The 14,903-nt window shown below is 41.9% G+C and overlaps 1 protein-coding gene across 8 annotated transcripts in view; it reads left to right on the top strand.

Annotated features, from left to right (window-relative positions):
* The window catches only part of Mpp7 (MAGUK p55 scaffold protein 7), a 293,217-nt gene that overhangs the window by 92,999 nt on the left and 185,315 nt on the right, over positions 1-14,903 (top strand). For 6 of the 8 annotated variants that reach the window (XM_085833410.1, XM_085833408.1, XM_085833407.1 and 3 more), the window contains exon 3: positions 12,411-12,529. In XM_085833410.1, the coding sequence (XP_085689536.1) occupies positions 12,411-12,529 (119 nt within the window). Of the gene's footprint in view, positions 1-9,666; positions 9,912-10,796; positions 10,909-12,410; positions 12,530-14,903 lie in introns of those variants that run through there. The other 2 variants (XM_085833412.1, XM_085833411.1) reach the window with 2 other exon arrangements.

Raw genomic sequence — 14,903 nt, 5'->3', positions numbered from 1 at the left:
TCCCAAGATCTTTCCCTAAAATTAATATAGTCTTTGAAATGGAAGATGAAAATAAATCAACACTTTGAAGCAGTAAATAGGAAACTGTAAGTGGGGATTCCCTGCAGTTTTCTTATGAATGTTAATTATTTTACAAACTTTTAGAAAAATTACTGAAGGAACTAACACCAAAGGCTCCACCCAATGAGATCTAATAAAATAATTCTCTGCGAGATGAATTATATTACTGTTTTCACCATTTCAGAAGATAGCATGGATTTTTCCAAGTATCAGTTTGCCCTAAAGAGTGGGGATGCTGCTGTTAATGTTTATGGAGCTCACTGCATCCAGTGACCTGCTTCCTGCTAGCTCTACAGAAGTCAGATGTTTACATGCAGGAGGACCAAATCATTTGAATGGACATCTGTTTGTCTGTTGGACCTATTCTGAGTAATCAGAGAGACAGCACCATAATGCTGAGGTGGGGCAGCCCCAGTGCGTCCTGTCCAGCATTGGCACACTGGAGGGAAGTGGAATTCATAATTATCTCTAAAGAATTCATATTAAAAGAATTTTGTTGTATGGGTCCATGATCATTTTGTGCATACTTTAATGACAAACAGCTTGCTCTGAGGAGCTTCAGTTTGGATTTTGATACAGATGACACAGTAATATATTTACTTTCAATATATTCAGTCCATTTCAGCCCTTAGCATCACCATTACCAAAGTTATGGGTATTCTGTGCAAATGACTTGTGGCTTTTATCTGTTCTAGTCACTTCTCCTGTCGATGTTGCAGACATCTGAGGAAGCAGTTTAAAAGGGAGAATTAGTTACTTTTCTGCTTAGCATTTTTCTGTCATTGTGGCAAAGAGAAGAGGTGGTAGAGCTCTTATCAGTGCAGGGGTGGGAGATGCTGGGGGAGTAGAGGTTGATGACCACAGTGACAAAGAGCCAGCTCTCTCCTTTTCTCTCTTGTATTCTCTTCAGGCCTCTGCCTGTAGGGTTGCCACCTGTGTGCTGCACACACCTTTCTCCTTTCTAGCCCTTTGTTTAGAAAGGCCCTCACAGAGGCTGTGTAGAGGTGTGCTTTGTTGACCCCTATGAAAAGATGAACAATCATGCCATCTTTACCTTGAAATTTAGCTGTTTGAAGACAGCTTTGCCATTTTCCTTTCTGTACTCCTTGCTCTTCACTATGTAAATATAACTTGATGATTCAGGTTGGGATCTGATTCTTCTTTCTCATCTCCACTTCATTCTTTACAAAATCACAGTGCCTATTTTTTAAAGACTTATTTTATTTTATATTATGTGTATATGTGTGTGTCTGTGCATGTTTTTATACGTAGGAGTATAGGTTTCCAGAAGAGATTGTTGGATCCCCTGGAGCTAGGGCTACAAGGGTAAAAATAAATGCTCAGAGATTCTGTCTAGATGTCCCAGTTGCAGCATTAGTATTTTGTTTATGCCATGTTAGAGTTTAGCACGCTGTCCTATATACAACCTCTGAAATTTGGTTCCCCTTTTAGGAAGGTATTTCTTTTTCTCACTTGAGCACCTGTAGTTAGTTCCTGTAGTTCCTGTTGGTCTCACACAGTCCTTTGGGAAGGTGGTCCTGAAACAATATTGTTCCCAGTCCCTGACACAGGCCCCTCCTTATTGTATCCATCAAAATCTGTGTTTATAATAGTGTCTAGCTCTTGTGTTGCTGGGCACACAGCTTTGATCTTTTTCCTTTCCATCAGTGTACTGCAGTCTCTTTCACAGTGCCTGATACACATACAGCCAAGATCATTACTTAGTGAGGTCTGGAGAGGGTCTAGAGCAGTGCTTCTCCACCTCTGGTTTGTGACCATGTTGGCAAATCTATCTTCAAAATATCGCATTGTAATTCATAACAGCAAAATTATAGTTATGAAGTAGCAATGAAATAATTTCATGGCTGGGGGTCTCCACAGCAGGAAAAACTGTATTAAAGGGTCACAACATTAGGGAATTTGTGAACCACTGATCTGGCAGTGGGGTGGGGTTGAAATATAAGGGAAATGAGACGCTAGCCAGATGCGTAGAAACACCCCTAAAGTCTCTGTAGTGTGTTATACTGCATCTGGGAGTGTAACACTGGTTTGAGCTTGTGATCTAGGAGTGGAGCATGAATGTAGGCATTTCACCATGTTTGGGGTAATCTTGAACTGGAAGGAGGGACTGTGACAGCTACTGGGGAACTGGCATCAACTTCAGAGTTTAGTAAATGCTATCCTCTGTGGCTGACAGAATGCCTGGGGAACCTCTGAGCTATGCTCTGGAGAAAAACCATGTCAGATTATTACTCAGGAGTTTAGTTTTAAAATTAAAATATCTGTCTTGTAAAACTCCAAGGAACAGAGAAATAATTGCAGTAACAATGCAAGTAGTTACCCCAGCTCCCTGTTTTTCTTCTTTGGGTAAACATGGGTAGATCCTGCAGGTGGCCCTCAGTCTGTTTATACCCTTAGTGAATAGGGAATGGAGGTGAATTTCCCCCATCCAAGGGACTGCAAGGTTTCCATGACAATCTTGCCAATATCATATATTAACTTAAATCTGTTGGGTCTGTTATTTTCTTCTGGCCAACTCTATCCAATCGTTGAAAGCTATAGCCATTCTCTGCTGGCCTTACCCTCTGCAAAATATCACACTGACTCTTGACCGAAGATATTGGCACAAACAAAAGGGAGTAACTGTGGTTCTTGAATCTGCTTCCTATGCGCTTTTGCCCCATGTAGAGCACAGGCAGCTGCCTAGTTCTTTCTCCTTCATGTGGCCCCTATGCTTCTCACTCACTGTGGTGTAAAGCTGTGGTTGAGTTTTCCTGCCGTGCTGTCTCTTGCTGTTAGTGTGCAAGTCTACTGACTTAATCAATTAGAAGTTTCTTATGGAATCTAGAACCTCACAACACTCTAGATCAAGTGCTCTCTCTGCCACTAAGCAACATCCCTACCTTTCTTTCCTTTGTATTTTGAGGTGAGTCTCATTTGCTACTCAGGCTGCCCTGAATTCATGCTGCAGTGCAGGCTGAACTTGAACTTGGGACCATTTTGCTTCAGCCTCCAGAGTAGCTCAGATTACAGGTCTGTGCTACTATATCTGGCTCTTATTTATTTATTTTTTTTAAATACCCATATCCACTTAGAAATAACAGGTGTTCTTTATGCTAAAACTTCTGAGGGCTGTATGTGTTCATCATCTTTGACATACTTCTTTCTGATTTTAGCTTTATTCCTCCAGTTGACTCTGTCAGAGTTAAATCTAGAGACCTGTTTTCAGGCCTTCTTGTCCCTAGGTTTACAGGGTAGATTATTGACTCTTCCCAGACTTGTTTTAGGTATTTCAACCCTTGGTCGTCCTCTCTGAGTGGCCATGGGTCCCTCCTTTTTCAGGAAGGTGGGCTGCTTTTGTGTCTTCCGCCTCACACCCTTGGGAGTGTTACCCACAACTGTGGCTTTAGATACCTTCTAAGTCCCAAATTTGTGTCTTTAGCCTGTTGAGCTGTTACGCTCCTCATGTGTATGTCCACTGTCTACCTGCTGTCTAGTAACTATTTCAAATTTAGCATTTCTAACCAGAGCAGCTCTATTGTCCTCAGTGGCAGTTTCAGAAGCCCTCGGACTCCTCTCTATCCTGTATTGTCTCTGGTGCTGCCCCCTCACTACCTCTGCTTCTGTAATGCTAGCCCCCATCCATGTTGCAGTTTGCCCCAGGTCCCTGGGGGTTGAACATTTGTAGCCACAGCACACTGAAGGTGGAGACAGGCAGGCAAGTTTCGAGGTCAGATTGGGCTGTACACAGACACCATGTCTTTTTAACAAAAGTGCCACGATCTATTCTAGTGGTTGGTTAACCACTAATGAATGATCTTATTAACCATGGCAATGAGACTGTATGAGTATGTTACAACTTCCTATGAACCACCCATTCATCATAATTATGATTGTTATGAGTTAGGTCAGTGTTTCTGCCTTCCCCAACCAATCACTGATACCTGTGTCTGATATGTAAAGGTAGTAGAATTATGGTACAGCATGAGTTTATTTTCACAAAACTGCTGTTGTAAAATAAAAAAAGGAAAAAAGCAAAAGAAGAGGGAAGGTGCGATTACTTCCTTGAGGCTGCAAATGCTTCAGTTCATTTAAACTCATACATGGAGTGCTCAGTGACTCCCGACTCTGACCTGTGTGCTTGGTGCTCACTGGCCTCTGTCAATTGCAAGACCTGATTCTCTTCAAGAATAAGATATCAGAATTTTGTAGAACATTGCTGTAGAGAAGATAGTCACAGCATATTTATGTCTAATCTAATAGTTCAGTGGCTTCGAAGCATGCAGTTTTTAATCTTTAAGGAAAAGAGGCAGATTTAAATCATGAAAATGAAAGCAGTGCCAACACATTTCAATCCACTCAGATAAGAGAGCAGAGACTGTGGTCCACAGGGGATGGCTATTGGCCTGGCTCACAGTGAGCTGTCTGATGCTGCATGTGTTCTCGTTGTTATATTGCTTTTTGTATACTCATGAAGCCAGAATTTGCCATATACCATGCTCTGGACTGGTGGGATTAGTTTGCAAGGTTGTTTTTTTTTTTTTTTTTTTTAATCAAACAGCAGGAGCCAATGAGCTATTTAAGATCTTTGTGTCTATCTTCACTCACTCCTGTTAGTATAAACACCTTCCATAGCTTGTGATATTATTTGTGGTATTTTTCCATGTTTAGGAATTATTATTTGATTTTCACAATACTGATGATGGTCTAACACAGGTCCTCGTGTATGCTAGGTAGGTAGTTTGCCAATGAAGTACAACCTCAGTGTCTATTTCTTGTCTAAATGTGAGGAGACCATGATCTATCTTCTTCCATAACTATCAAACATTTGTGAAGAAGTTTCAATTGGGGGTTGTTTTGATAGGAAAGAGTTGTACAATTGTACTCTAAGAATCAAAATCAATATAAAAACTGTATGTCTATCTGTATGTGTGCATACATACCTTAAAAGGAAATGACAGGGATCAGTTCCCTGTATCATAGAAGCTAAGAAGTCTCATGAGCCACCATTTGCATCATGGACACCCAGAAGACCCTGGGCTACGATTATTCAAATTCTGAGATGTAGGAGCCCATAGTGTAGGTCACTGTCTGACTGAGAGAGAACTAGCACTGTGGTAAGGATTGGGTGTTGGTATAAGACTGGAGAATGAAGTCCAGAGAGCTGGGAGCTACCATGATTGCCATGAGGGAATCAGAAAGTGAGTTTCTCAGGTCAGATAGGAGGGGAGTTGTCTCTCTCCCTGTGGATGGTGTCTGAGCATGTTGTTTGTGGTAGGAGGTTTTCCTTACTCAGCCTCTGATTCGAATGTGTGTTCCTCCCAGCTGCACCCCCATGGGCACATCTAGAGCTATTACAGTTCTGTGAGTGATTGAGGACCTCTGAGTCCAGTCAAGGAGACAAGTGAATTCAGTCACTGCAAATGTGTTCATTGTTTAATTTACAACATTGGCTTAATTAGTTTCCCCCAGCTGAGATGTGGAGTTTAGAGTTTGCATGCTGTTAAAAATAGGCAAACATGGCTTACTTCAGATGGTAACTGATGGCCTGAACTAAGTCTTAGGACCCACATGGTGGAAGGCAAGAACCAGCTCCTGCATGTTGTTTTCTGTCCTCTACACATGCATGATGGCCTGAGTCCCCTGTTCCCTCTCCTCTCTTCTTCTCCTCTCTTCTCCTCTCTTCTCCTCTCTTCTCCTCTCTTCTCCTCTCTTCTCCTCTCTTCTCCTCTCTTCTCCTCTCTTCTCCTCTCTTCTCCTCTCTTCTCCTCTCTTCTCCTCTCTTCTCCTCTCTTCTCCTCTCTTCTCCTCTCTTCTCCTCTCTTCTCCTCTCTTCTCCTCTCTTCTCCTCTCTTCTCCTCTCCTCTCCTCTCCTCTCCTCTCCTCTCCTCTCCTCTCCTCTCCTCTCCTCTCCTCTCCTCTCCTCCTCTCCTCCTTTCCTCCCCTTCCTTCCCCTCCCCTCCCCTCTCCTCTCTCTTCCTCTTCTCATGCATGATAAGCAAATATAATAAAGATAGATGAATACTGTACATGCCTTTGATTTAGTACGATTTCTCTCTCAATGCTATATTAGCCCTCAGTCTTCACCTGTCAGTAACATTAATTGTATCCCAGTGTGAAGCAGCAGGTAGCCAGCCCCCCACCCCCCAATGAAGAAAGACAGTCTGTCCCCTCAAAGAAGAGGCTCACACTTAGCTCGTTTGTAGATCAAGCCATTTAACATTGCACGACCTCTCTGCAGATTTCATTGTGTGCTTTATGAAAATTGATTAGACCTTGGAGGACTTTCCATTGCCACTGTCAGTGATAAGTTTTGTCAGTAGAGGGCACTGGCAGGACATTGCAGCAGGAGGAGGCTTTGGTTTTCATTTGCTGAGTTTTACTTCTGTCATGGACTGCATAACAGCCCTATGGGGGTCTCCAGTCTCCACTTTGAGTTTGAGTAACACCCACAAAGAGACTACTAATGAGCCTCATAGACATGCCTGGTTGGCTTCCTGGGCTTTGTGTGCCTGCACACCTGGAGGGTGTCCATTGTCTGCTGTGCCAGCACTGTCTTATGCTGTTGCAGGGTATTTCAAGTTTCCCAGTTTTTGCAGGAGAATGTCATATTTGCAAACATTTAGATCCATAAAAATTAGCTAAATGGCTCCATTGTGGAGCTAATAAAATGTGCACCCAAGTGAGAAGCAAAAGCCCAGTTGGCAGAAATCAGTTTACAGTGGTAGTACCACACAGCAATGAGAATAGGTCAGATCTTACAAGGTTTTTCCAGAGGTAAAAATGATATGTTCAAATTCTAGAAGTGACCCCAACAGTAAGGAAGGCATTATGAAGCCTTGAGTGTTTCCATGAAACATATAAAGGTGGTAGGAGTATAACATCCACATCATTATATCTTATTTTTTATAATGAATTTGCACCTACCATGTAAGGAGCTGATTTAGACAATAATGTTAATTCCTTTAAACGTTATGCAATTTAAAGTTTGAGTTCCTTAGATATAAGTTAGATGTCATACAAAAGCATGATGTTTTTTCTGTATGGCAAAAAATGAATTTGATGTTTAACTTATTAGCCACAATTACAAATTAAAAATCATATATATATTATTTCCAGTTTAATTGTATACGTAGAGGACACATTTTGGATCCATATTATTTTGGGAAAATAAGAGATCCTTACATTTATGGTTGGTTTATGTTTGCCATATTTACCTGTCTGTCCTCAACCTCTCTTGTATATCAGCAGAGATCGATCATAAGAATGCTGGAGGCAGAGAAAGAAGATTTCTCGATTCTGTTAGCTAGCACGGTGATATGAATATAAGACTTCAGTAGACCTCAATTCTTAGGAATTTAAGTCCTTTTAGACTTAGCCCATTTTGTGCTGCCAAAGAGAATATAGTAGTTTCCAAAGACTTTGCTTTCTGTAGTTTCCATTATCTACCATCAGCTGTGCTCTGAAAATATTAAATGGAAAATTCTAGAAATAAACAATTTACCTTCTTCAGCAGGGTGATGAAATTTTGCAGCATCTCACCTGGAGAGTGATTTACCCCTCTGTGCAGTGTGTCCACACTGTGTGCCACCTGCCCCTTAGTCATCTCACCTGGAGTGTGATCTACTCCTCTGTGCAGTGTGTCCACACTGTGTGCCACCTGCCCCTTAGTCATCTCACCTGGAGTGTGATCTACTCCTCTGTGCAGTGTATCCACACTGTGTGCCACCTGCCCCTTAGTCATCTCACCTGGAGTGTGATCTACCCCTCTGTGCAGTGTGTCCACACTGTATGTACCTCCTGCTCCATAGTCATCTCACCTGGAGTGTGATCTACCCCTCTGTGCAGAGTATCCACACTGTGCCCCCTGCCCCTTAGTCACTTACTTGGCCTTAGTTACAGGATCTACAGCCAAAAGATCCTGGTGCCTGTGTTTGTAACCTTCCTTTTATTTAATAATCACCCAAAACACAAAAGAAGACATAGGAAACAGTGCAATGGGGTAAACGTTTGATACTGTGATTTCACACATGCCCTGGGGACTGATTAATTCATAAGGAAAAGAAATTTAAGCCAGGCGTGGAGCACTCAGGAGGCAAAGGAAGGCGGATTTTTGAGTTCGAGGCCAGCCTGGTCTACAAAGTGAGTTCCAGGACAGCCATGGCTATACAAAGAAACCCTGTCTCGAAAAACCACCACCACCACCAACAACAACAAAAACCAAAAACCAAAAACCAAAAAACAAAAAAAAAAGAAAGAAAGAAATTTATTATCTCATGGTTCTTAACAGCTATTTGAGTACTGCTGGGGCAGTGTGGGATAGCATGGGGCAAGCCTTACTGTGTCCATAGGTAGCAGAAGGAAAGGGAAGGAGCAACAGAGAAGAGGGTATAGAGGAGACTGAAGTTCTTCTTATAATGAATTTGCACCATGTAAGAAGCTGATTTAGATGACAATGTTAATCCCTTCAGGCACCACCTTCATGGCCCAGTCACCTCTAATTCTTACCTCCCAACATACTGTGTTGGCGAGTTCCCAACCTGTGCTTTTGGGAGAAGGAGGGGCTCAAATCATAAATACCTAACTTATGCATTAATTCTGTCCTGATTTCCTCCTTGACAGGCACTGACTCCTTTCCCTTATGTTTAGAGACCAAGAGTAGGTTAAGAAAAAATTAAAGATGTGCCTTCCCTCTAAATATCTAGTTCTGAAAGCATTCAGTTGAACTTAAAGAACATTCTTCACTGTTGGGACTCAAATATAGGTACATTCAGTCCTGAGTCAGAGCTGAGGCTCCACTCTCCTCACAGACAGGTGATTCCTGGAACCTGCACTGCCTTCTTTGAGACTGCATGCTTTTGGCCTCTTGGCTCTGTCACCATGCCTTTATTAATGGTTGACACCAGCCTGTCTCTTCTAGCATTGGTTGTGACTTCCAGATCAGGTAACTGAAGGACTGCGGTTTTCACGGGAGTGCCCGATTGTTGTGGTAACATATCAGTAAGGATTGTGTCATGCTAGAAAACCCAGAAAACTCAGGTTTGGGAGCCTTTGCTAGCATGAAAATTATTTTTTAATGCTTGAAGTATAAAATGGCTTGTTTCACAAAATATAAGCAATACTTGTGTAGAGTTAACACTTTCCATGTATAAAGGAGTGTGTTATTATATCCACTTGGAATTTCTGATGAAGCTGTTTTGACTCTGAACCTTGGAATACAGTGGTGTTTTGTTCTAGAGGAAGATGCATCAAGGAAAGAATTTTTTATACCTTGTTCATTGGACTTAACAGCCTCAGGATTCCATTGAAATTTAAAGACAACCATTTGACCTTAATATTTTTGTGTCACTATTTTTCATTTTGAGATTACTATAGATTCGTGTGTTATTTTAAGAATTGATACAGATTTGTATGTCATCCACATCTTTCCAGTTTAACATCTTGTGTTGTGGATGGCTCTGTGCTGCTTGTTTTCCTGGGAGAGACTGTCTGGAATGGGGAATGAGTCACGTACTCAGGTGGCTTCTTGTGAACCAATCCCCTAATGAAGAAAGGAGCCAATCACTGGGCGAGTAGGCGGGACTTCCCAGTTGGACCCCGTAGGAGAGAAAGCAGGAGAGTTTAGGTCCCCTTTGGAATGGGGGCAGAGAGGGGTAAGATGTAGCTGCTAGAGTTTCCCGGTATCATGGTGATCCACAAAGATTTGCCACCGGAGGAGTAAGATTTTAATAAGGCTTGCAAGATGAGGCTTTAGTTGTTGCGCCCAGAGATTGAGTTACCATTGTTTCTGAGCTAAGTTTGTGTTGCGTTTTTCCTTCTCTCGGTGGTTTATCTGGGTTCAAGAGAGAAAGGTACTGCGGCCAAGCATGAGTTTGCCTGAGGTGGTCCTGAGACCGTGGGGGATTTGAACATGGGGTTGGTGTGGTAGTGATTTGCCAGTGGGAATCTAGCGAGCTGAGTGGAGAGACTGGAATTCGGAGTCAGAATCTCCACCAGATAAAAACAGGTCGGCCATTGCCTGCCAGTGCATGGCGGGCCAGGCTGCCGGGGTAGAGGCACAAGCGCAGGAACTTGCGGGCTCGATTTTTTTCCAATATTTTCCCTCAACAATCTTGTACCAACCACAGCAGAGTGTGGCAGTCAGGAAACTGTAATTGATACAATCTGCCATGACGTGAATGTGTTCCCCAAAGTTCATGTGTCAGGAGTCTAGTTCCAGGGGTAACAGTACGAGGGACCGAAGGCCTTTAATAGAAGGTCAGTCCAGGAGGATTCAACGCTCTTGAATGATTTAGTGTTGCTAGTGCAGGAGTTAGCTGGTTACAAACGATGTTCTGCCGCCTCTCTCTCTCCTGTGTTTCCCCTTAGGGGATGACAGTACAGATACCCGCATAAGGTATCTCCCTATGGCTGACTTCCTGACAAGTACTCTTGCATTGTTTATAAACTGTCCATCAGTGCCATTCTGCTGTAGCAGCTTGAAGCAGTGTCCAGCACTCCAGGACACTTAGTACTTTTATGTGTTTGTAAGTGTTTAGCTTTATGTGTTTAAATTACCATTTGCTTTTAAGCACACATGAGATAAGGCTCAGCTAAATCACATGAAATGCTTTAAGTGTAGACAGGGAGATCAAATATTGATCTTTCTTGGTTTTTCAGTAATACTGATTCAGGAATCAGTAGCTAGATCTCACTGAGTTGCACATGGACCGTGTTGTGTTCTTACCACATGCCAGGCCTTCTTGTATTTCGTCTGACGTAGCCTTCCCAGCGATCACAGCATGGAATTTACAACAAAGTTGGTTTACTATCCTTAATTAAACCTGAACTCACTGTACCAAGGAATAGGTAAGTTTTCTTTTACAACTTCTGAAATCAATAGAAAAAAAAATCCACCCTGTTTTTTCATAATTTTACATTTTAAGTCTCTGACATAAGCACTGACCCTGGGCAATTATGGAGTTTGGGGATGTATCTCTGTGGGAGCTAGGATGGGGCAGAGGGTGAGTGCGGTATTGTAAGTACAGTTATGCTAAGATATGTTCCAGTCTTTAATTATAAAGATGATCTGGTTTAGGCAGAGTGCCAGGTTTTTAAAGAGAATCAATGGAAAATATCAAGAATACTTAGTAATATTATTGGAGTTTTTCACAGTCTAATTTAGGATTATTGTTAGGACTTTTTTTGGTGGGGGAGGGGGATAAATACAGCCCAAGGGATGTTTGGATTTAATCAGATATTCACAGTTACATATCTGCCTTTAGAGTGCCGCCTCATGATTTTGCCAATGAACTAGGACTGATATGTGTTAGAAACATAATAGATATACTAATCAAGAGTCCATAATTTACTCTTCCTTGCTTGTTAATCATGTTGTAATATTTTCTCCATGATGAAAGGCAGCCTTTACATGTGTTGCCTACCTCAGGAGGTCTTGGTGTTTTTGTAGACAGTAGACAGAAATAAAAGGAATTTTGTCCTTTTTACCTCATGAAATCCCACTGGAAAATGCACCAAGTGCTGGGAACTGATACTGACTTCTGCCAGGTCACCTCCCTCAGGAGTCAGGGACAAGCACTGTTGGAGCAGTCTGTGTTTGAGATGGGTAGTTTCTGTGGTGGCCTCCTGTGGAATGAATGCTGTGCTTCTGTCTGTCTCTAGCATTTGTCTCCCTCTAGCATCTCATTCTAGGTGCACCACAGCAGTCAGCATCTGCTACCAAAGAAGCTAATAAACTTTATACACCACAGATGTAAGCAGTGTTCTGCACAGTCCCTACAAAAAGCCATAGTCCACAGTGGTGGGACAGTGCACGAATTGCTGTGTGAGGTCAATTTTGGCCCACGTGGCAGAGCTTCATTTGCATCTTAGACAATGCAAATGTTTTGAAACTTTATGTTATTAGAACTTCCTTGCAAACTACAAAGCCTTTTTGTAGACCACTATGTCTGTACTCTTCTAAGGAGGTTTTTCCTCTGTGTGACTCATTCCACTCCTTGGCTACAAAGAACGGAATATAGTAACAGTCAAGGAAAGGAAGGTGTGCCTTTCTCTCATATTTCTTTTTTATTTTTGAAGAATGGTATACATTTTCTGTCTCAGGTTATATAAACTTGCATAATGTTGACAAGCATGAAAGGTTAAAAGAAAACTATCCTCTTAATATATACTTCTTTGAAACTTAAAAATCAAAACACTTCCTTTGCTTTTCAAGAGCACTGTTTTGCTTGACGGCCCAGAATAAATCCAGTAAAAGTGACATGTTCCAGCCGTCACTTACACGTACACCTTCAGGGGAATTCATGGGATCATCCTAAGATTACACTTTGTGTTTTATTTTCATTTTATAGGTCTGTATGAGCTGTTGGCTGCTCTGCCTGCCCGGCTGCAGCCACATGTGGATAGCCAGGAGGACCTGACCTTCCTCTGGGACATGTTTGCTGAAAAGAGCCTGCATTCACTGGTCAAGGTAAGCCACACTAATGTCAGATTCTCTTTGCAAAAAGCAGATGGAAAAATATTTTTAGTGCCATCTAGTAAACCAGAGATGTGATTGTTATTGTCTGAAAACAAAACAGCCTTGTTCTGTTTCATGGCCGGGTGTGGAAGTTGTTAAAAATCTTACCAGAAATACATAGGTGACTTCACTGAAGGGCAGCGATGCGGCTGCGCATGCTAATGTGGCAGTGTTCAGCTGCCCTTGTTTAGACAAAGGACGAAATAGTGGCAGGAAGGTTGAGACTCTGTTATGTTCGACATTCTCGAGCTGGAATTTCACTTAAATAAACAAATGTTCACAGCAGAAATGAGAAGGATATGTGTTCTGAGGCCAGAAACGGCAGCAGGCCAGAAGCCACGTTAATTTAAAATAATTTCCTTTAACAAAGTCAACTGAAATTCTAGTAAGCTGTTTCTTTTATTGGCCTGACTCCATCGAAATGGTATTTTGTAGATAAATACAGTGGAGCTAAATACGAATAAAAACAATTTTGGAGACTGTTGTAAGGAAAACATCCCACCACGAGAACCATCAGCCACCAGGAACCAGATCCCGTCTTAGAGAAACACTGGGAGTGACCAGCACTCTTAAAATAGTAAAATGAGAAGAAGAAGCTCACTGGAAACTATGCCACTCCTGTTTCTGGAAATCCGAACTGTGTTTTCTCTCATCTAACTCAAGCTGAAAGGAGTGATGGATCTTTCTTGTGTCTGTAGGAGGCTGATGCCCACAGTTCCCTGAAACCTGGACTGATTTTATTCAGCTAACTTTGTTATGGTTGCCTGTCAGGATGGGAGACTTTTAACTGATACATAATATTTGAAAATTCACGTCTGAATTGCCAATGTGTACAGAACAGGGCTGGTCTGTGTGTCTTCTCCTAAAATGGCTGTTGTGAATGGTGGCGATGCTTGAGCAGCTGCAGTCAGTGTGTGGTACTCCCCTAGCAGCACATTGAAAGATCATTCATTCATTCACTTCTTCATAATGACGCAATTGCCAACATGTCTTTATGCTGTAATTCATTTTAGACAGCTTAGTTAATTTCTTGGGGCAAGTGAGAAATGGTTTTTGGATTACAACTGAGGAATTCATGCCTATAATAATAATAATAATAATAATAATAATAATAAAAATAAAATGCTTCTGTGTTGAATGTAGGGAAGTTGAGTAGCTACAGACATATGCACACTGATTTTAGCTTTTGCCAAAAGGACTAAGGTGTATTTGCATTGGCATCATCCCTGGGTCATTAAGTAAACATTTCCCTAAATATAGATGTTTGTGTATTTGTATTTGTAACATAGCTGCAATTTCATAACCTAAAGTGGAAGTCAGAATGTGTACCGGCAAGTTGACAATTTCTATAGAACCGTAATTATCTCAGTTCTTGGATAACTATGTAAGTCAGGCAGATTTATTAAGTATTGAGGAAAAGGTTATCGGAGCACATAAAAAGGTCAAAGAACTCTGAACTTTATTGCTAAAAGAATAAACTAGAGTATAAAACAAATCCCTAGTCACATTGGATGGTGAGCCTCAAGCATAGGACCCTTGCTAAAGTATCCATCAGAGGCAGTGGGTAGGAAGCATACAAGAGGGTGCTAGTATCTGGTCCCTAAAGCCAGTGCAGCGAATGGTGGATGCTGCCAACCTTTAGATAGCACAGTTGACGTGTACACTGTCTCAGAGGTTGTCAGGAATTGCTATAGCAGGGATTTTTCTTTTTTTTTTTTTTTTGGTTTTTCGAGACAGGGTTTCTCTGTGTAGCCCTGGCTGTCCTGGCACTCACTTTGTAGACCAGGCTGGCCTCGAACTCAGAAATCCACCTGCCTCTGCCTCCCGAGTGCTGGGATTAAAGGCGTGCGCCACCACGCCCGGCTAGCAGGGATTTTTCAAATGAGTCTTTTGTATTGCTAGCATGTTTGTGATTCCACCATACGCTCCTCTGTCTCCAGCTCTGATCAGATGCAGACCTCCAGTGTGTCCTCTGACTGACCCATTCTATTAGTTTTAAATATGTAAAGTTTAAAACGCCTCCAGGAGGCAAGCTCATGGGATCTTAGCTTAAAACAGCTGGAACAAACCATGTAACTGTGTTCCAAACGCCTCTATTTAAGGCTGGGGGACAGAAGCCTTTAGCTTTTGTACATAAATCTTGCTAGAGCCAAAGGAATTTGTTTGAAAAGATTTGTTATAGAGTGAACCAAAATGTGCTTTGGTTTTATGCTCTTGCCTGAAGTGAAAGCCGTTAGTGTGTGATTTAGTACTGGAAAATGCAGTGTTTGATTTTTATTCCAGCACAGAATTTTCATGCTCCTTGTAGTGTGTGTGTGCGTGTTGT

This window comes from Mus caroli, unplaced genomic scaffold (genome assembly GCF_978045245.1).
Source record: "Mus caroli unplaced genomic scaffold, Mus_caroli_1 scaffold_19, whole genome shotgun sequence".
Taxonomy (NCBI): domain Eukaryota; kingdom Metazoa; phylum Chordata; class Mammalia; order Rodentia; family Muridae; genus Mus; species Mus caroli.
The sequence above is the reverse complement of the archived record's forward strand: the minus strand, read 5'-3'. Positions and strand labels throughout refer to the sequence as shown.